General features: G+C 37.0%; 2 protein-coding genes across 3 annotated transcripts in view; one reads left to right on the forward strand and one right to left on the reverse strand.

Annotated features, from left to right (window-relative positions):
• Window positions 1-21,870, forward strand: part of dtn (transmembrane protein 132C dtn) — a 135,879-nt gene that overhangs the window by 108,921 nt on the left and 5,088 nt on the right. Inside the window, exons 8-16 of one of the 2 annotated variants that reach the window (XM_066289837.1) lie at window positions 13,595-13,738; window positions 16,303-16,505; window positions 19,549-19,861; window positions 20,187-20,378; window positions 20,437-20,625; window positions 20,681-20,891; window positions 20,944-21,104; window positions 21,274-21,483; window positions 21,586-21,863. In XM_066289837.1, coding sequence (XP_066145934.1) covers window positions 13,595-13,738; window positions 16,303-16,505; window positions 19,549-19,861; window positions 20,187-20,378; window positions 20,437-20,625; window positions 20,681-20,891; window positions 20,944-21,104; window positions 21,274-21,483; window positions 21,586-21,863 — 1,901 coding nt within the window. The remainder of the gene's footprint in view (window positions 1-13,594; window positions 13,739-16,302; window positions 16,506-19,548; window positions 19,862-20,186; window positions 20,379-20,436; window positions 20,626-20,680; window positions 20,892-20,943; window positions 21,105-21,273; window positions 21,484-21,585; window positions 21,864-21,870) is intronic. The other variant, XM_066289838.1, reaches the window with a different exon arrangement.
• Window positions 8,135-9,593, reverse strand: LOC136343376 (carboxypeptidase N subunit 2-like). Its single transcript, XM_066290070.1, has 3 exons — window positions 9,310-9,593; window positions 9,087-9,259; window positions 8,135-8,899 (listed from the first exon to the last, which is right to left on the reverse strand). The coding sequence occupies exons 1-3, from the start codon at window positions 9,530-9,532 to the stop codon at window positions 8,318-8,320; spliced, it is 978 nt and encodes a 325-aa protein (XP_066146167.1). The 5' UTR covers window positions 9,533-9,593; the 3' UTR covers window positions 8,135-8,317.

A 21,870-nucleotide genomic window follows, 5' to 3' on the forward strand; every position in this document is an offset into this window, starting at 1 on the left:
TTCGTCGGGTATATGTAAGTGCCCTGCCGATTCGTTTTAGTGTTGTATGTGCCAGGAAACGTGGCGGCTTTGTGAGCCTTCCCACGCAGGATCATAAATATCTACACAATTCATTTTTCCTTTTATTCTCTTTGGAGATAACGCTTTACAAAGAAACAGGAGTTGTCGGAGCAGAGGAGTTGCAGACAATTTCAACTGAAACTAATTGAGATAGCATAAGGGCTGGGATAAACACTTTTGTTAATGTTTCGTTGACAAATATTTTGAATGAATGTAGCTCGAAAAAAAATATTATAAAAAGGAATATTAACCAAACTAAACTCCCTGGAACTCTGGAAATTCCTCTTCTCAGACGCCGATGACATGGCTTATGATTATGTGACTTAGAAAATTAGCTGATAGAGAACGATCTGCTCCAAATCATCATTTCCCAAGAGGTCTATTAAAATGTCACCTTATATGAACAAACATTCCAGTAGTGAGAGAAGGAGATCGTTATTGGAATGTCTATTCTCATGAAGAAAGTTGCTCAAGTATAGTGGCGTGCGCCATTAACAAAAGTCATATGAGCTTTCCTTTAAATGGAGTTTACAGTCGGGCTTACATATGTCAAGTAGTTAAACCAAGTTACTAAATCAAGGAACTATAGAGTTTTTCCTTCGTGTGTTTTAAGTATGTTTCTAGCGTGAACTAGAACTGGGATATATTTTGGTAGAACTTCTATAGATTTCTTCCAATAAGAGAGCTCATCCACTTTTCTAAGGAGTGAACACCTTAAGAGCGTTATGGTCGCACTGAACTGAGTACCTCTAACGTATACCTTTATACAGTGTGGCTCTAAATTGACCCCCCTCCTTTTTAGCAATTTTATATTTTTAAAACATTCAAAAGCAGCATTAAATAGAACAAAAAATACCATCCTTTGATGTTTGTTTACTGGTTTTTATTTTTATTTTTATTTTTTTAACCAAACACTTTTTCCATCATACAAAATCGAAAGTAAGCCAAGTGTCCATCAACAAACAAGTTTTTTCATTTTTAACGTGCTATTGCATTTTTTACCAAATTTCTACCAATTTTTGTCAAACATTAATTGTTAGATTTTGACTCGAAAAACACCATTGAACGTGGTGTTGAAACTCTTTTGAGGTGTCACTTCACCCAATTTTCTATTTTAAAAAATCGGCTATTTTGCTCCGCCGGTGATATAAGCAAAGGTTAAAAACATAAACAAAAATTGAAAGATAGTATTTTTTGTCGTATTTAATTATTCTTTTAAATTTTTATAAAATAACAATTTGCTAAAAAGTAAAAAGAGGGGGGAGGGGGAGAAATCAATTTAGAGCCGTTCGGTATTTTTCTCGCCTTAACGGGTCATACAAATTTACATTTTGTTAAAAGACATTCAGACCGAAGCACAAAGAAATCATGAAAATCTTTTAAAATGGTGTAAAAAAATGTAAAGCCAATTACGAAGTTGGTGAACTCAAGATCCCCGTGCGAAAAAGCAGGAAAGAAATAAACGGGTCTTTCTTGGTCGAAAATAATGGCTAATAAGATCTTCCATTGGGTGAGAAACAGGGAACTTCCTCGTGGCAAAAACTTTTTATTTCGTTATTGGTTAAATTCTTTCCTTAACTGCTGACGGTTAGCTGCATGATTGGCACATAAGTTTGTAAAGCTATTGTGCGATGCTCGAATAAGTATGCCTTGTCCGTTTATTCAGAAAGATTCTCCTCAAATTGTAGTAAAATATTCAGAAAGTATTGAATTGATGCAATATTAACGACAATTCTTTTCCTTTTTTTTTCTTGAAAAAATTGGTGTTTTGTTTATTTTTTTTAGAAAAATAATATTCTCTATTTTGGTAATAAAAATATGCATAGAAAATTATCCCTATATTTGCCAAATTATGCTGTATCACGTCAATAAAGGATGGAAGACAGCACAGTCATTTCACGATCTCAAAGAATTTTTTGGCGAAGAAACAATTGGCCAAAAGCAAGTGTAAAAATGGTTCAATAAGTTCAAATAGAACAACAAAAACCTCGCAAATGACGATAGAAGAGGACGAGTGTCGAATTTCGACGATCAGACAATTCTGACCACCGTGGGGAGGACGAAAATCTGACCAGCAAAATGCTGGCTGAAGATTTCAACGTCAACCAATCCAGCATCATCCATCGTCTCAAGGGGCTCGGAAAAGCATGGAAATTGATTGGATGGCTCCTGCACGAACTCTTAAACAACAACAAAGCCGAATTTTACTGACACGTTCGGCCTTGTTTTTATTTACTTTTACTGATTTGTTGCAAGGAAATAAGCAAACTCCGTTTCAGAAGAATCTCGTGATGGATGATAAATCGTAGTTGTTGTTCAAAAACGTCAAAAGAAAGAAGGTTTGCTTATCGCCAGATGTTTCAGCCAAAGGAATACCTAAAGACGTCCACGAGAAGGTCAGGTGGTGTGTTTGGTGGGACAGAAAAGGAATAATTCACTGAGAGATCTTTTTAAAGTTCGTTTGCTCTTGATGGAACCACGAAAACGAACGGTAACACTGGCGGATTCCGAACAAAACAGGCAAGTGGCAATTCAACAAGAAAACGAACCATATTGTCTTCCATCGCGATAATATACGTTTTCATGTTGAACATCGTGTTGTCGAATCCATCGCCGATAAGAGATGGGATCTGTTCCCATATCCGCCCTAGTCAGCAACCGAAGCCCCTACGGACTACCATGGCAATCGATCGATCGAAAATTGCCAAAGAAACACAATTTACGACGATTTGAATGACCTGCCGGCTGGTGTCAAAGCGTGGATTACCTCGTAGAACCGTGATTTCTTGGCCCGTGGAATCTGATCGACCATCTACCACGCAAATCGGAAGCAGTTATTCATGTCAATGAAGGATGCGTTCCCGAATAATTATTTGAACGTGTTTTTGTTTCTTTTGTTGAATAAAATTTGTTGGACAAAATCGTCATTAATTGTGCATTATGTAAATGCAAAAAAATTTGGTAAGTAAAATTGATGGAACGTTTACCTGCACAAATGTTCGATTTTCGAAAACTAGTCTTCGGAAGTGAACTGATGATCTAACTTGATATAGTTTTTAACCAGGAAGAAAACAACGAAAAATCTTCAGGAAGCCCTTAAAAACATCCGAAAACCCGTACCTATAGATATAAGGAATGAGTGAATGACACGAGAGACCCGTAAATTCCTATACACGATATTAGATGGTGCACGATATAATTTGTTCTACACAATTTATGGTTCACCCTAGAACAAAGTGGAAGTAATTTCGGGCTAAGATATTGTAGTTTGGAACACTTCGGCTCGAAACTCCGAAATTTGTTGCCGCTTCCAGTTTAAAGCTGGATTAACACGTAAAGGTGTATTCTCCAGACCTACAAAAGCCTCACGTTCATATAAACACGGCGATTTTATTTCGCTTTTAACGATGTGGGTTACAACATATTCAAAAACTAATAAACAGGCGATGCAAGAGAGTTAAAATATCATAAAGGCGATCATAAAATGCCGGAGTGTCCGATAATTTGCAAGGCAAATCTGGTCTGAAAGCTTGTTGAAAATGAAACTACAATTAGGGAACAATGTGCCATTGTGAAATGTAATCTGTGCGGTTGTTTTCGACCGCGAATTTAATTGGTGGCGACATTGTTTATAATCCGGGGTAAATTGAATTGAATACAAAGTACGAAATTATTTCAATATTACTGAGAGGTTTCGAGGCGTAGCTTCGAAGCAAGAAAATGACGATAAATAGTATAAACTTAAACCTGTTAAAGGCGGGTTTTCATTAATAAGATTTAGTGTTGTGTACAGGCTGCCTCAGAAATGAGTACCGGAACTGCAGGCGCAAACAGACTTTGATCAAACACGAAGAAAATCTTTATAAATATGGACTCGCAAAACTTCCTTACTAAGCGCAGGATGTCGCCCGTAGCTCTGACGGTTTTTAAGGTATTTCGCGCACGATGCTGCGCCTCCCCACTTTTCAAGATAGTTCGGCGCATGGCTGCTTCATAATTATCCCAATAAATGGATTTCACGAGAGCTAGCATGTACTGGACAGGGTGTCGCAAACGCCACGTCCCTATACCTATTGTAGAGAAACGGAAAGAAATATGAAAAATTTAAGCTAGGGGTCCTCGGCGAGGTTAGATGACTTCCATTTCGACCTAACGCAGTTCGCTTCTAAAATGTCGGAGTAACGAGTCATGATAACATCAATGATATTTTTCTCAGAAACATAACCAAATTCTCAGAAAATTATGTCGTTCCAATTTTTCCTCATAACTGCCGTAATTTTTTTTCTTAGCTGTTCCCATTTAAAAGTTCTAAGCAGAAACGTCTTAAGTATTATTCGCAAAAATATTTAATATTCCGACAAAAACTAAAAATAAATTTATTTTTATGAAAATAAATTTAAAAAAGAAAAAAACAATTATAATTATCTTAACATATTTTCAATATGAATTTCCCGCTTATGCAAGGCACATTTGAAGTGTTCGCCGAACTTCCGTTTCAGTAGCTTTTTTTAACATTTCTTCTCATCTCATATTCAACTCATTGCGAACAGTTCTTATTTCTTTTTCTTTAAGTGTCCCAAATTCCTTGAAGGGCTTATATAAACTTTATTTTAAAAAAATCCCTGCAAGAAGAAATCCATGGGAGTTAAGTCAGGAGATTTGCCTGGTCACATCACAGACTCATTAATGCTAATCCAGTTTGGTCCAAACCTGTTATCTAAGTATTGAGGCACAATGCGAAGTATTACAAACGAGATATAGTAATACATCAAGGCTAATCTGATACGTCTGGATACAAAGGGTAAATCGTAATAGAGCTGATACAGAGCAGGTGTGGGTAGGTCTGAAAATATGACGATTTTTCTATAGTTAATACTTGAAGAGATATTAAACTCTGAAGTTGATTGTAAATTCTTAAAAAAAAACGACATATTTCAGTGTCGGAGCGCAATAAAATTTAGACAATGTTTTACTTCTATCACAATCTTTAATTGGTAGAAATGTAAACTGGATAGATGATCAATAAAGGTTGAATTTGGAGTAAGAGGAGGTCTAAAACAAGGGGGATTTTTGTCTATGAAGTAACTAACAAATGGATAATAACATGTAATAGTAAGTTCGATTCTCAAATTTTTACTTTCGTTTAAAATTTGTCGAAAATGTATCATTTTTGGTAAAATCGAAGTTTTGTGACATGGAATCAAACTAAATTTAAAGGGATTACTAATTGTATATTAAATCAGCGCGATTTCGCTCAGAAAAAGCTGGAAATTTTTTAAATTTAGTGAAGAAGTTGGTATATAATCTCTTTAAATAATTTAAAATTTGGTTTGGTTCTATTTTACAAATCTGCGATTTTATCATAATTATTAAAGTTTTCTACAAATTTTGAAGGGGAATATAACTTTTAGAACTAAATTTGCTATTAAACGATATTATCCGGTTTTTTAGTTACTTTACCGATTTAAAAAGTCCCAACTTTTTTAAACTTTACCTTACTTTTAGCCCAATCCTTATTGAGCATCTATCGATTTCACATTTCGACCAATTAAAAGCGTTGATAAGAATGAAGCATGTTCCAAATTTGGTTGCGTTGTGATAGTGAAATATGACGTTTTTTAGAAATTTTTAAACCAACTTCGGAGATCAATATCTCCTCGACTAATTAGCCGTAGGAAAAAAATTCGACAAATCGCTATATTTTCAGGAACACGTACCTGCCCTGTGTCGGTTTGGTTACGACTCACCCTATATTTCGGCAACAATTCCTAACACGTTTTTGCTTATAACACTTAAACGATAACCCATAAGAAAAAAATTCTTTAACAAAAGTTTTGTGGAAAAATAGGATCAATATAATTTTATCAGAACTTCGGTGCGTTTCTCGGAAAAATATCATCGATGACATCATAACTTGTTTCTTAGATGTTTCAGAAACGAACTTCTTCAGGTCGAAATGGAGATCATCCAACCTAGTCAAAGACCGATAGTTAAAATTTTTCATACCACTTTTTTCCCATAAAATCGGTGTAGGAGCGTCGACTTTGAGACATCCTGTACAGTGGCAAGCACAATCTCTAGATTTTACATCTATGAATTATAGCATTTCTGATATGTTGGAAAAGATGTGGTCTATCAAAGTTGATACCGTTAAGCAGCTGTCGGAAAAAAAATGTAGAATGCTTGTTAGCCTACATTTTTCTATGTCTATGTGTTTCTATTTTCTGCTCACGTTAAACACACCCAGTGTATTGATGTTCAGTTACTCTGGTTACACGTTAACAGCCATAAAGCAGACAAATAAGTTTTTAACATATATAATGCCAGCTTTTCATGAAAAAGTCCTGGAAAAGAAAGAAAAAGGCAAAATTCGATTTTATGGACACTAATAAGGTAGACGCCATGGGTAGGAAATGGTCATTACGGTCCCCAAAGAGGCTTAATCAAGTACAGGAAGAAGGGTCTTAATATTTGGGGTGCTTGCCTTTATTTGCCGTCGTGCCGTGATTTCATGGCGATTGGAGCCTCGAATTGCCCTAAAAGTATATCCTAGTTGTGTTAAATTGAATAGAAAAAATCAAACAAAAATATTCACCGCAAAAATCACTTTGGCTCACCGAAAAAGGGCCACAAACTCTCGGAACTTTATCGATTGTTACAAATTACGGCGGTCTGTATTCTTATCGAATCTCGACCCTTTACGTGCCGATAACGTGCCCTGAAGGCTCCTGATATTAAAAGGAAAAAGGGAAAGAGGGTCCCCTAATAAATTTTTCGCCAAACACCTTGTTGAGAAATGAAAACCTTATACAGTCGATATCGATTAAAGAAAGCCCAAGTGCCACATGCTCAGTGTGTTGTAATATTTATGCTGTTTTGTATATATGTTATTTGTCATAGAAGCCATGGTTATGTAGAACATAGTAGCATACATTATATGTATAGCCAGAATAAAACCGGAGATTGCTGAGGAAGCTCTTGTTGAAGAGTCAAAGTGTCGTTAATTCGTTCTTTTAGTTGTTTTCAAGTAAATTTTTGATAATATGATGAAGTGAGTTTTTTTACTTTGAATTTGGCATATTAGACCACTATGCCACCCACTATCAAATGAACTTTTAATGTACATAAAACGTACATTGAATTGTGTTATCATAATACAGTTTTTTAGCTGCTTTCGCATGAGCTCGTGAGTTTCCAAACTTGAACTCTTCACAATTTTATGTTTCTTTTCCCAGTGCTGTATTTGTGATATGAGTGGCCGAAATAATTTCATTAAATCCTTGCGACATGGGTCGATCCTCATGTTGGGTCTTAGTCTGCGGTTTACCACATACCGCAAGAAATTCTCATGGGATCCACTAGGCCGATGATAATCCTGTCGACCGAATTGCTGTCTTAATTAGGCTTAGAACATGTTGCTCTATGCTGGAGCTCTTCAACCAAGGTAAGGATAAGAATCCTTGATTTGTTCTTGTTTCTTTCATTTGTAACTTTGTTAACTCCATTTTTCCCAGTTTAAAATGTTAGTAAAACGTAGAGGATAAAAATGAAGAAAAAGGACGTTTATCCTCAATAATTATGTTCCACCACAGACTTGTAAAAATACTCTTTTTCTTTAAAAAAAAACCTCCTTTTTACGGCGGATAATAAATGGAAACAATAAGCTGTTTTCATTAGCTAAGGCACTTTCAGCAACTATGTTGCCTTCCTCTAGCGCAACCAGCGATATATATTTCTAGCTCGCCCGACCTGCATAAAAGCATTGTAAATACAGCACTGAAGACAGTGTTAGGAAACTGTTGACTGATTTGAAAATTTCATGAGTCTCCCGGTAGAAAGAAAAGAGGATGTTGGGCAACCGGGCGACAAGAGTTTCGACATATTGGCCTCGTCACATTCGTCAGTGTGTGTACGAAGTACAGACACATCATCGACTAGCTGCGCATGTCTGCGGACAGGCCCCACAAGTCGAACTGGTTTCTTAGTGACAAAAAATGTCATTTTTGTCACTTATTAAATGACATACTATTTTATAATTCTAATCAAAATTGTCGTATAATTATTCAGTCATACATTCAGTCGACATGAAAACTTTTATTTAAAAACCTCTAAAACTACAAACTTTTAGTGTTTTTTATACTATTTAAAACTTTTTCCCATTGAGGAAGTCATTGAGGAGGCTTTGGCTAAACTTGGTATTCTAAGGCAATAATTTCTTGTTACCTTACTGTGTTGCCACATTTGTTATAACTGATTTTCAAAAATATGCAATTTCTAATGAACACGGCAATGTCGAAACCACGTTGAACTCTCCTTTAACACCCTTTTCTAACTTGCTATGTATCTTTTCGACGCAATTACATTGTATAGGGTTTTTTGTGATATTAATAGATATTTGTGTCCACTCTATAAACTCCAAAACTTCGTCGGAGATGCACTGAATCTGGTTATCGTCTAAATAGACAGAACTGTGCTCTCTGAGGGAGGTGATGACATCAGAAGCATTAATAATTTGATTGAATTCCAAATGAAGTTTAATTGGAATTTTCAGATTCTCCAGTGCATACTTCGACACGGAATCTATCTGGTTGTGTTGCAAAACGATCGTCAAATAACTGCGAACCGTAGAATATTGCAAGTCGTCCAAAGATGTGTCTTCAATTGTGGTTAATTTGTTGTAGCTGAAATCCACGTAGGAGATATTAGGACTGCCGAAGAGAATGTTTCCACTGAGTGTGGTGATTTGGTTCTGGTTCAGATGGAGGGATTTCAAGTTGGGCATTTCGGAAAACGCTGCGTCTTCTATAGTCTCTATCTGATTGTGGCTCAAGTAGATGACCTATGCAAATAATTCATAGAAAAAGTGACGAAGATAAGAATATCTGGCATGAGATTCCGAATTTCTTTTTCCCTGCGACAAGATGCAGTCTTGAGGGTATTAGTTTAATTTAAACAAGTCCCTGTCTTTATCATCTACATCTTCATCGAACACTCTGTACGTCCCTACCATATGCATTGTTCTGTACCTTAAGACTCTTCACAGTATTAAAGACCCCTCTAGGAATGTGCTTGAGGCGATTAACCGCTAGAGACAGATCTTTCAAGCTATGCACATTCTGGAATGCTCCCTTTTCAATGCTAGTTATGTTAGCGTTGATCAGTGCCAAAAACTCCAATACAGGAAAGTTCTTCACCATGCCTTGAAAACTGGATGTTGCCTTATATTGAGTAAAAAATCAAATTTCTTACCTTCACAAAGTTCAGTTACGTTGGAGCCTATCACATCAATGCTGATGTAATCGTCCAGGTTATTGAAGTTCTCAGCCCGGAAGGTAATTTTCGGGCTATTTTTTTGTTTGCGCGCTATAGCATTTACCGAACTTAAAGCGAATTTGTTCAGACATGCTGCTGAGGAACCTATGAAGAGGACGGCAAAGGCAGTCAGAAGGACTCTGCTATTGAAGACATGCATGTTGGAGGAACAAACTACTGATAGTTTAGTCTAGTCAACTGATGTTATTCTAGTTAATTGATTTTCATGCGGTGTTAGGAATTAGTTCATTACTGATGATAACCTCTGAACTTTGCGCTGGTTTACCACGAAATATTTGGTGTTTGTATGCTAACACGATCTGGTTCGATTTGAGTAGGAACTGATATCGCGGCTTGCAATACATTTTCCAGCAACTTTGCATTTTTAAACCTTTTCCACTGAATTCGCAATTGGAATACGAACCGCAAAGGTGCATCTTTCTGGATTTGCCATGCATAGAAACAAGAGAGCATATATCGACGAACGACTACAGGGCTTTCCTTCGCTGCCGCTTTCATAAAATATGTATATGTGTCTTTGAGCTTAAGTTTCCTCGGATCGCTTCTGCTGATCGTGAGAACAAACAACCGACAAAAAATATTCGACATATTTGGAAAAGCCAACGGTTTCGGGTTTAAGTGTATTTTCCAAGAGAACCTATTAATCTCTTGACTTGCATAATGACCTATAAACGAGTATCAAGCAGGGGGGTTTGGAACGAAACTGTTTGCTGACATTTCTCCGATATTGCGCGATATGGGAAAATACGGTTGTTTACAGACCATTAACATCAGAGTAATCGATCCTAGAAAGCTGCAACTTGAGCTAGGCGGGAAGGAAAGTTACTGTTTTCTTTGTTTGAAGGGGCTTATTGCAGCTTAAGGACCACTGACCGGCAGAACCTCCTACTAGTTTTAAGAACTGTGAGGATACAAGGAAGTGTGCAGAGCACGCAAACTTCAATGTTCGATATTTATTATGTAACGTGCATCTGGACGAATCGTCCACTTGCCGTTTCTAGAAGAAGGTATTACACAGAGAGAGCCAGTGCTTGCTGAAAAGTGACCATTAATCGTAGACTGCTGCTGCTTATGTTCCAAATGCTTCTGAAAATCGAGTCAAATTTTCTGCTTACGTAATAATAATCTTTGCCCACAAATTTTATAATTTCTAAAATTTACATGAAACCTACATGGGCACTGATTTATGGCCCCATCCAACTTGCTCGATAACACCAATCTGTCCTCCGACATGCTCCCGTGATTGCGAAGATAATTAGCATAAATTATAGTGGTTTAATTATCGCGAAACCAGGCACAATCGCGAATGGATTAAAGCCAGAAGCGTCTCATTATTCATTTCAAATATTTCAGGTTCATTGATATAATTAAATCCATAAATAGGCCAATGAACGGCATGCGGACGTGGGGTTCGCATTGCGGTAGGTTGTTAGTTTCGTTATTTTTCGACCTACAACCTGGAACATGCCACTGTTCGCTTTTAATAATCTGGCCTGTCGGCTTAGTTTAAATTAATGTTTCAGCTTCTTGTTTCTTTTTTCTGTCTTTGGTTGCGTAGCAATTTAATTAAAAAAACGTGGCAGAAACGGAAGTCCGCGGCAGCTGATGAAGTTGCAGCTTAGTCAAGACTACGACGTTAAATACGAGCATAGTCCCAGAAGTACCCGATCTAACACATGAGGAAAAAAAAATTGAAAATATTCCGTTCTTTCACAACATAGTCTCCTTTGATATTGACACACTTTTCCCGGCAATTTTCAATGGTTTCTATACTCTGTTAATAGTAAGAAGCTTCGTGTGTTTCAAAATAGACGTCAACCTCGCGATCCACGTCTCGGTTCCTGGCGAGTGTCTTTCCACCGAGCCGTTTTCTCAAGTTTGGAAATAGAAAATAACCTGAGAGGACTAAACCTGGTGAACAGAATGGGTGAGGAAAAAGTTCGAAACCAAGTTGATTGATTTTGGTCATCGCGATGACGCAAACGTGAACTGGTGCGTTGTGTTGATGGACCAAGAGTTTCCTTTTCACCAAATGCGATTGCTTTTCCTTAATTATGTCGCCCAAATACTCCAATAAATTTGTATGATATTCTCCGTTTATTGATTTTCCTTTAGGGAGATAGTCAATAAAAATGATCTCACGTGCATTCCAAAAAAGTGACGTCGTCACCTTTCCCGTAGATGAAATGGTATTTGCCTTCTTTAGAGCCGACTCTCCCTTTCGAATTCATTGTTTTGATTGCTCTTTCGTCTCAGTTGTGCAATGATTGATCCATGTTTCCTCCATGGTTATGAATTGATGCAAAATCGCGGCTTCATTGCTGCGAAACTTTGTCCAACACTCTCTTGAGACATTTTCAAGACGCTGTTTTTTTTATGCTGAGTAATCGCGTCTCCCATCTTGTACACAGCTTTCCCGTATCAAATTTTTCGGTCAAAATACAATACACAGTAATTTTTGAAATGCCCGTCGTCCAATGCAGAATTTCCACCACAATATCTGGAGCGGTCAAATCGGCAGTGTCATTGGGTCGACCACAGTGGACTTCATTTTGGCAACTCATACGACCGCGTTTAAATTCCGCCACCCAATATTTTACAGTTATTAACGGAGGACTAGATCCCCCAGAGTAAAATCTAATTCCGCTTTGATGTTGCAAGACTTTCCAAATGAAAATATTGAATCACGTATCGATGAGCCATTTTCTCCATGTTCACAAAATCTCTAAAAGCGTACACTAAAAACGACTCTAAAACGAATACAAATCAACGTAGCACCTTCAAACTTCACATATAAGCTTCTTAAAGTTAATTCCTTGTAATATACATCGGCAAATTTTTAGCAAAAAAAAGCCATATATATGTCAGGTCGGGTACTTTTGGAACTATCCTCGTAAAATAGCATGGGAATCATAAGGTAACACATACCTCCCTCGATTTCACGAACGTTTCCATGTAACTTCATCACTGAGCATTAGTTGGTCTCTTAGGTATTTCAGGCACAACGAACTTAATAAAATCCAATACCCAATTCAACGATGTAAAGCATCGGTAACACTTCATTACTTATTCCCGTTTAACGTTAAGTATATATCGAACATCATGGTCCAGGGAAAAAGGCTTCAACCTTGTAGGTTATTCGTTATTAAGATATTCCGGGATAAAAGCTTCCTACCTGGCATACTATAATGCCATATAAGGCTAAAAGCTCTGTCACTCAGTATGAATTATAATTTATCTTTTAAGCTCAGTATTTTCTGGGGATTTTCTTGCCAACAATGGAGCTATATATTTCCTTAAGCATTCTCGATAAAAACGAGGGAGACTTGTATTGTTAAGGTATCGAAAGTTAAAGTGGTGTCTTTTAGAAAAACATTCTTTAGGGAAAAGGATACTGATGGTTGTTTGCAAATTTATGCGCTTGTTTTGCTGAAAAATCTCGCACAATAAAACAAACTGAAAAAAGATTGAACTGTAAGAGGAGCGTAATGAAAAAATGAAAGTTTCATTCATTATTTCATCATTCATTCAGGTGAAGAGGGCGCTGCTGTTGTTGATTTCTGTCTCATATTTCCCCTCCGGGCGGAGATATTGGCTCAAATGATTTCATGACTGTCTTATATTGAAGATAATGTATTAAAGTTCCGACCGAGAATAAAATATATATAAAAATAGAGTCGATATAATTTCTGTTAGCCACTCTCTTGTAATCAAAGTTACTGCTCTGGATGTGTCACGACTTGAGCTTGAAATTGATACTTTGCGAGTTGATGACCCCTTGAATTAGGTGATAATCGTGTTCTCACGTCTTTCAATAAGCCTCTTTTGTGACTTTGTGACCCAAATCTGACGGGGCGATCAAGGCAAGGGCTTAAGCAACTCCTAAGAGAGAATACGAGATTTCGCTGTTCGGATATTGTGCCTATTAACGAGCTTTTAGATTTTCAGTTCCGATGAAAATCGTAATATTAGTCGACCGTGTTAATTTTACCAACTTTAAGGCTTTCAATTAAATCCGATGGCTTGTCTTGTGCTAGTATGGATTTTAATATTAATTTAATAAAATGTAACAGGGCTGAATTCGAGCTTATTCGTTCAAAGGTTTCTGATTGCTGCTTCAAAAGGCGATAATCCTCAAAGTACTTTTTATATCAAATTTTTTTATCGGATTTTAATAAATTTCGTGGACCTTTCTTTACAGAATTGGGAAGTACTAAACACAGCAGTGCTTACCGGACAACAAGTATCGCAAGCAATGAAAGTGTTCATCGTATCTCAGGCTGGAAAAGCTGCAGATGTTACTTTCCAAGCTTCTTGCCATTCCGAAGATGACAACGTTTTGAAGGTGAGGTCTAGAGCGAAATTGGACTAAATCCATGCGCACCTGATTAATTCGCTTAAAACAATTTTTACTATATCACTAATGTGGATATGGACGTACCCTATACAGGGTCTTCCTCATTCGTTTGCCTAAATTTACAAAATGATACCAAATTATTTTCGGAGCACGTCAATGGCGATTTATTTGAGAATAGTTGAATTCCTTACTCAATTCTGACAGATAGAAAGTCTCACGTTGTGAAGTAAACGGCCTTGACATACTACCGAAAAAAGTTCCATTTCATCCCACCCATTTCCATATTTTCTAACAATACGTGGATGCACTCTAGTTAAAATAGTTAAAGATTTTAACTTAAATTAATTTCGAAAATACATATTTTCTATACAAAATCGACCCTTTCAGCTTGCCCGAAGAAAAATGACGCAACTAATAGCACTGGAACTAACAATGTCGCAACGCGTTGATTGCAATTACTTCATCAGAGCTGGACTTAAATATTAAAGTTCTTCAGCTTCCCGCAGAAGCATAAAATTCAATTCTAATTATCACCAACCTCCTGTGTGCAGATTAGCGAAGCCCCAAAACGGGATTAAACCGACAATTCCGTTGAAATATCATATATTCCGGAATTACACGGACAGTTAATATCTCCTTCGACCGAAAATACCCGTGAGAGCTGCCAATGATGTGTTGGATTAATTTCAGCTCCGGTCGAATTAACTCCGGTGAATCCGAGAGCAACGGAATCCGGAAAGTTAGTCAAGTAATTAAAAGCTGCACACGAGTCTAACGTGCATACTACGAAAGAGATTTAGTTTCGAACTATATACATATGTAAACTCATCTTCATTAGGTTGTTATTTACATATTCAAATGAACCGAACAGATTTCACGTAATGCACCTGATGTAAAAGTGGATTGAAGACTTGGTAAAACTAAGAACTGCATAATCCAATTTTACTCATAATTTTAATTCAAGAAATTACTTAACAGGACAAAACTCGGGTTTAAGTTTTAAGTGATTTCTTATGTTTGACAAGACGATGAGAAAGAGTATGGGAGGTCTACGAACAGCTCTTGAGGTATTGATTTTCGCCAACTTTATATCGGAATTAAGTTGACGACATAGGCGTAGCCGGAAATGTTCAAATTTAGGGGGGGGGGATAGCTGAGCTTAACAAAAAAAAATAATTTGCCTTTGAATGAGAAGCGAAATAAGGAAAAAAATAAATATCGTTAAGGATCAGTATTACAACTCTCCAAGCAATCTCCAATTGCCTAGGATTCGCGATATCTATGTCTGAATTTTCAGAACCAAGTACCAAAATTAATTTAAGTTAAACACATCCTATGCAAATTTAACCAGTTTTTCTGACTCACATTCCAGTATATTGAATTTTCACTAAACTACTGGACAAAACAAACACAAAAAACGCATATTTTTTTCTAGTAAAAATGCGATGTTTTGAGGATCTCTTAAAACGATATATTCCGAAGTTATTCATGAGTGTTTTAGAGTTCTTTATCTCTTCTGCAGCTATCGCATGCATACGATATCGTGACGCGAGGGATGAATGCATTTCCATGAAATTAAATTTATGCCCAAAATCTAAGAACCTGTTTGTATATCGACTTGCTCACTGTTCTAGAGGAATATAGTAATTTTACATATGTTTGTAAACACTTGATTAAACCCATTATTTCCTACATGGCAACAAATGCCCCCGAGCGTGATTAAATGAGTATTCTATCGCACTCCATTCATATTAAACACGAAATACTTCCAAGCCCCAATATCGCCCAGAAATTTGTCTTTATTAAAAAAAAATCGATTGGCAATCTTGTGTTTTAGCTTTGCTGGAGGTTGTCTGGATGACTTGCTGAAAAAGAATTTAATTTCTTTTATTCTTGATTGGTTAATTAGAAATGGTTGATTACAGAAGGGCCCCCGCAGACTTTAGACTAAACAGTCAGCCGATGGTTTAGTCGGATCGGGGTGCATTCTTCCATTCCTGCAGCCCATCAATCTTTGAGGATTGTTTACTTTGGTTCAAGTAAAATTCCTCAATTGGTTAAATAGTAACAGTTTTACGCTATGTTGTACTGATTTCCGCTAGAAAACTTGAGAGCTCAAAGGAATGGAGAATGGGTTGAATGGGAAAGGTTAAAGGAATTTAAACCAAACACCATTCTGAAAACGACTAAGTAATAAGTACTTTCCTTTTTGAGTTAATTTTTTAAGGCCGAAAACGGGCGTATTTCCTTTTCCAAAGCTTATCAATTTTCTAATAAAAAGCAGAATAAAGTGCAAGAACAGCACCAGAAGAATCATAAGATGATTATTTAAAAAATCGAGCTTCAAGAAAATGCAGTCATATCTTACATCACCTTGCATATGATAATTTTCATTTTTATCTCCTCTAGCTGTAAAAATATCTCGCGTCAAAAATAATTAAAAAAAAAACCTGACTGTGCTGTTTGTTTCGGCCTGCAGCTTATAAAAAATAAAAAGTTCTGGAAGACATGTATAGAAAATCCCATAAATGATGCATTTTCCTGTGTTTTAGGTGTCATCCTCATGCGGTTCAGTGTACGTGGACGGGAGTGAGCAAAGAGGCTCAATCAATGGGTCCGTGTTAGTAAAATACGGTACCTATACAGGACTGGCGAAATTCACGGTCTGGATGCCAGAGTTCCCCTTGGAGCTGGCAGTCGCAGACACTAGACTGTCCCAACTGAAATCCTGGAGAGTTCCAGATTACAATCCAGTGTAAGTTACTTCCAGTAATATTTATCAAACTTGTCTTTTTCGTGGTACACACAAATGAACATCGCCTATAGCGGTATAGCTCTTATTCGAAACTTTAACTAGACGAAACGATATGGAAAATCCAAGTTTTCTCATAATGTCCCGGCTGAATGCAGGTACAACTTTTTAAAACTTTAATACTCGAGCCGAGAATGCTCCGCAAACGGGGCAAACTTCCCTCGAACTTTAGCCTTTAAGTTTTGTGACATTCTTCAGTAAACGCCACTTCCATAACTTCCATGTAACTTTGCTAATCATGGAAAGTTATTCGCACTTCGTAAATCTTAATGACGACGAACTCCTCAAGAACTCATGCAAACGAATTTTTTACTTAATTTTTTATGAGATGTCGACGTTCTTTGATTTTTAGATTAGAAAAAAAGGTCGTTTGCAAATCTGCGTGCTGGTTCGAGAGAATTTCTTTTTTTAGTGGGATTGCAACTTGTGTGTTTAAAAATTTGAACTACTCTCCTCTGCAAAGACGCAAACTGATATGATATGAATAATAGTGAAACAGAAGGGCAACTTAACAGAACCAGAACGCGGCTATTAACGAAAGTTTTGATGTGATGAATTAATAAAGTTTGCTTAGTTTGCAAATCCGGCAAAATGCTAAATAGTATTTAGTCGTCATGGGAATGTCAAATAGAATTAAACATTAAAGCATACAGGATGTCCCATTTTAAGGTTATTTATTATGCAGGGGTTATGCTAAGTGGCGTCCAAGAATATCATCATTTTAGACCCCTGCAGGTTCTCCTTTCTAATTCGTTCTTCTTTCTCAGACTTCAACATTAGTATAATCTACAGGGTGGTCCATTTAATTCTGTGTTTAAAGATTACTCAAAAACGGTACGTTGTATGAAAAAAAGTTTCAAATAAAAGTTGTCCGGTAAAACGGAGCCAGGTAATGAATATAGTGACTTTTGACCAAAACGTTATTTTAAGGGCAACTTTTTTTCTCAAACGCCAACCCCGTATTTTTTTACAGAACCTTGTAGACTTTCAAAAAATGAATATCTCTTATTTAAACAATTTTTTTATTAGACGTTTTGCTGCAAAGTTATCCTTGATTTTTGCCCAATTTTTGAGATACTCGAATTATTGCATTTTTTTTCTAGAAAAATTTCTCAATATATATTCTGTTTAAAACTCAACAACCTTCCTATCTAATAAAAAAAATATATTTCTATGATTTTTTTTTTAATTTAACAAATTCATTTGAAATCCTAATTTGAAAAACTTATAGAAGCAAATGTTGAAAAAAATTGTTTACTCTGCGCAATATCTCCCCGGTTATGAATTAACACGCATTTTCAATTCTTTCCATGTCGTCTGCAGGTTTTGGTACTTCTGTATAAACTTTGTCCTTCAAAAAACCCCAAAAGAAAAAATCTGGCGAGGTCAGATAAGGCGACTTAGAAGGCAAGTTTACTGGACCGTCCTGTCCAATCCATCGATCTGAATAGATTTTATCCAGAACCCCATGAGTCATTCTAGAAAAATAGGCTGGACGACCGTCATGCTGATGTCACATCACTCGTCTAATCGCAAGTAGAACGTTTTCTAATGATTCCGGAAGATTATTACGCAAGAAATTACGATAAATTTCTCCAGTCAAGTTTCCTTCGATGAAGAAAGGTCCATATAAGAATCCCCAATAATACCGCACCATACATTTACTGAACATGATCTTTGATGTTCAACTTCTCTAAGCCAGTGAGGGTTTACAGCACTCCAAAAATTCAGATTATGACGATTCACTGGACGATGGTTTATGAATGTGGATTCGTCCGAAAACAAAATGTTGCAGAAGAAATTTGCATTTTCATTTAATTGCTGCCTTGCCCAATTACAAAAATTGACTAGGTTTTCAAAATCAATTCCATGGAATTCCTAATACAGAGATATGTGGTAAGGATGGTATTTATTCACCTTCAAAATTCTTTAGACACTTGTTTTTGATATACTTGAGTCAGCAACAATTTGACGACGACTTATACGGGGATCGAAGGCAACAGCTGCAACAACTGCTCTTTGATTGCCTTCATGTGTTGCACTTCGGGAGCGATTGCATTTTTTTGTTTCTATTGTTTTCGTTTCTTTGAGATTTTTAATTTTACTGTTGAAAATCGTTCAACAGGGAACTCTTTCATCGGGAAATCTTTCAGCATAAAGCTCTACTGTCTGACTAACATTTCTTCCACCTTCTCCGCAAGTAAAAACCATTTGTAATTTTTCATCCAAAGTGTACTGATCCATTTCAATTATTTAATTTTTAAATGTAAAGAATAATTTTTAAATGATTTCACACAAAACAATGAAATTGATTGTCGAAAGAAGAATATCAGTTTCTTGTAGTCCTTGTTAAACGATAAGTTCTAACAAGAGGAAATTTAAGAATTTTTTTTTTCATAAATATGTATATGTTTTGATTAGATAGATGGATTTTTATGAGTTTTAAACAAAATATGCATTGCAAAACTTTAAAAAAATGCAATAATTTCAACTATCTCAAAAATTGAAAAAAGTCAAGGATAACTTTGCAGCAAAACATCTAATAAAAAAATTGTTCAAATAAAAGATATCAATTTTTTGAAAGTCTACAAAGATCTGTAAAAAAAATACAGGGTTGCCATTTGGGAAAAAAAGTTTCCCTTGAAATGACCTTAAAATTACATTTTGGCTAAAAGTCACTATCTTCATGACATATCCCATTCTTTACAAGACAACTTTTATTTGAAACTTTTCTTAATACAACGTACTGTTGTTAAATAATCTTCAATCACAGCTTTAAATGGGACATTCTGTATAGTTTAACATTAGACGTCAACGCCAAATGTTATTAGTCCCCGAAAACGAGGAGAAACAATTTTGCAGTAAAAATCAACTATAGATCTCGGCTCAAAACATTTAGGTTTTAGACAAAATTATGAAGAAGCTAAAGTCGAAAAAACTTACGATTTATATTTTCACTCTAAATGCAAGTCTGGTCCCTTTTTAGCAGCTCATCCAAAAGCAAACGTCGTCGGCGCAAACGTTCCTACAGTCCCTGGGGCCCCAATAGCGAAGACATGGGTAACGTTATAGACAGACCAATGTGTCGGCTACGTTACCAACAAACCTCCGTGGACGTCTATGCTCACTTCATGGCCACTGACCACGAATCTGGCAGAGTCAGCTATCTTATCAATAGACGTACCTGGTTGAGAGTGACTGACTTAGTTCTACCATGGTTAAGGGTCAGTGACCCTAGAATTGCGAGTTTACATGGCAGGGTCTTGCAAGGAAGAAGCATGGGAAGAACTGAAGTTCAGGTAGCTACTTAAATCAGGCATCTTAATACACATACTACAGCACATAGTACACGGTGTCCCTAAATGGTAATTTTTGATGTGTAAAGCAAAGTGGTAAGATGAAGATAAAGTTATAAGCTGAACACATTAATATATTTCAAACATACGGGGTGGCTCAAAATATTAAGGATTTGCCTTTTTTAGATCCCTCACAAGTATTTTTGAAAATTGAATTAACCATCTCACCACTAGTTTTCCGAACACTCGCCCTACAGTTTTACACATACCATTTAGGAGATCCTATGGAACCCACCCTTTTCCATGATAATTAGTTCGATTTTTATAGGTTCTTTCACCTATAACAAGTAGAGTGTACGGTTCAAAGGAAATTCGAGTGGGCAACGACAAAGTGGGTTTGACGAAGATGTCGGTTCAAGTGGTCTCTGGTCTTCAATTGAACATCTCTCCTGACAGCTCCATAGAGAATGGTTACGTAGCCGAAACCAGCGTGACCAGGAAATTAACTGCACAATATCAAGTAGGATTTGCATTGTTCAAACTATTTGCATCACTTATGACATTATCGGGGTTTTTAGGAAGGATTGTTAGATATTGAATTAGAATTTTCTGACGGTACCAAGACAGCTCTGCGCGATATTTCAGACACTGACTATCACTTAGTTGTGGAAAGCTTGGACCCAGCCGTAGTCGCTTTTGCTCCCATGGTAGCCTCTCATCATCCGAGGGTCATCGCAGTCGGTGAAGGGAATGGCGATTTATTACAGGTATAAATTCCTCCTCTGTGGAAATTACTGCTTTACTAGTAACTGAGACGTCTAGGTGACCCTACTCTTGTCAGAGGAATGCAGGTCAACGGGACGACCCAAAATGAAACCCGCCGGCCCTCTTGCCACTGCAGCTGCTAACATTGTTGTCGATTTTAGCAGCAGCGATCTAGCACATAGACCAGATATCCTGCAGAACGATGGGGGTAGTTACGGAGGCGCCAAGGGGGGCAGGGATTTTGGGGATCTACAAGACATATTAAAGGGTTGGTTATTGAAATGTAGAATGGTAGTTAGCAACTTGACGGTCTACTATAGGTACTGCGTTGAAAGATGAAAACTCTCGGGAACCAAATGTGCAAGCAAGACAATACCAGGGTAATAAGGGCGTACTGAGGGATACGCGGCGCTACAACCATCTCACACCTTTGGAGATCAGCATGTATGTGCTGCTGGCGGCGTTTTGTTGTGCCATTGTGGTTAGTCTTACATATTTTTTACTGAGCCACATACATATATTTCATTTAGTTTTTATCACGACGAAAATTTTAGAATAGTTTGTTCAACATATGCGTTTTCTGTATAAGACAATGCATTTATGTTTTATTGACCTCAGAAAAAATTGTAATATTAAGTATTCAATTTTAGGTATTCGTGGTTTCCTGTGTAGTCTACGCCTCAAAATTCAAACCAATAGAAGCAGGAGTCACGGCGGGACTCCACGTTTCCCCAGTAAACCCCACCAGTATGGTAATCCACCGGGAACCACGCAAGCCCAGGGAATCCACTCAGAACGCCCACGATTGGGTATGGCTAGGTAGAGCCACCATGGATCCCCCATCAAATAGAAATTCTACGGTAAGTATTTGCAGCCTTTCAGGTGCATTTTCTTCCCTTTTTATAAATTGTTTTTAATTTATATGTTTCGTAAGCCATTTCCTGACTTGTTATATTTTATAGATTACCAGCAGTAACAATAATGGGCAAGATATGCGCATTATCACCAACCCACTTAACATGAATTACGTGGATCCGGACGATGCTTTGGCTACCAGTTTCATAAATCCCAACCACATTGAGCTCCCCGGCAGACCGCCTGCGTCGGGTGCTTCATCATCTCCGAATGATGGAAATTCAAATGGAAGATCAATCGACAGTACAACTTACTGCAGGGGCAAAGATATTTTAGGGGCGAGGATCAGCAATGTAGATGTGGTCGATCCGGAAATAACTGGATGGTAATCA

The sequence above is a fragment of the Euwallacea fornicatus genome, chromosome 14 (assembly GCF_040115645.1).
Source record: "Euwallacea fornicatus isolate EFF26 chromosome 14, ASM4011564v1, whole genome shotgun sequence".
NCBI lineage: Eukaryota > Metazoa > Arthropoda > Insecta > Coleoptera > Curculionidae > Euwallacea > Euwallacea fornicatus.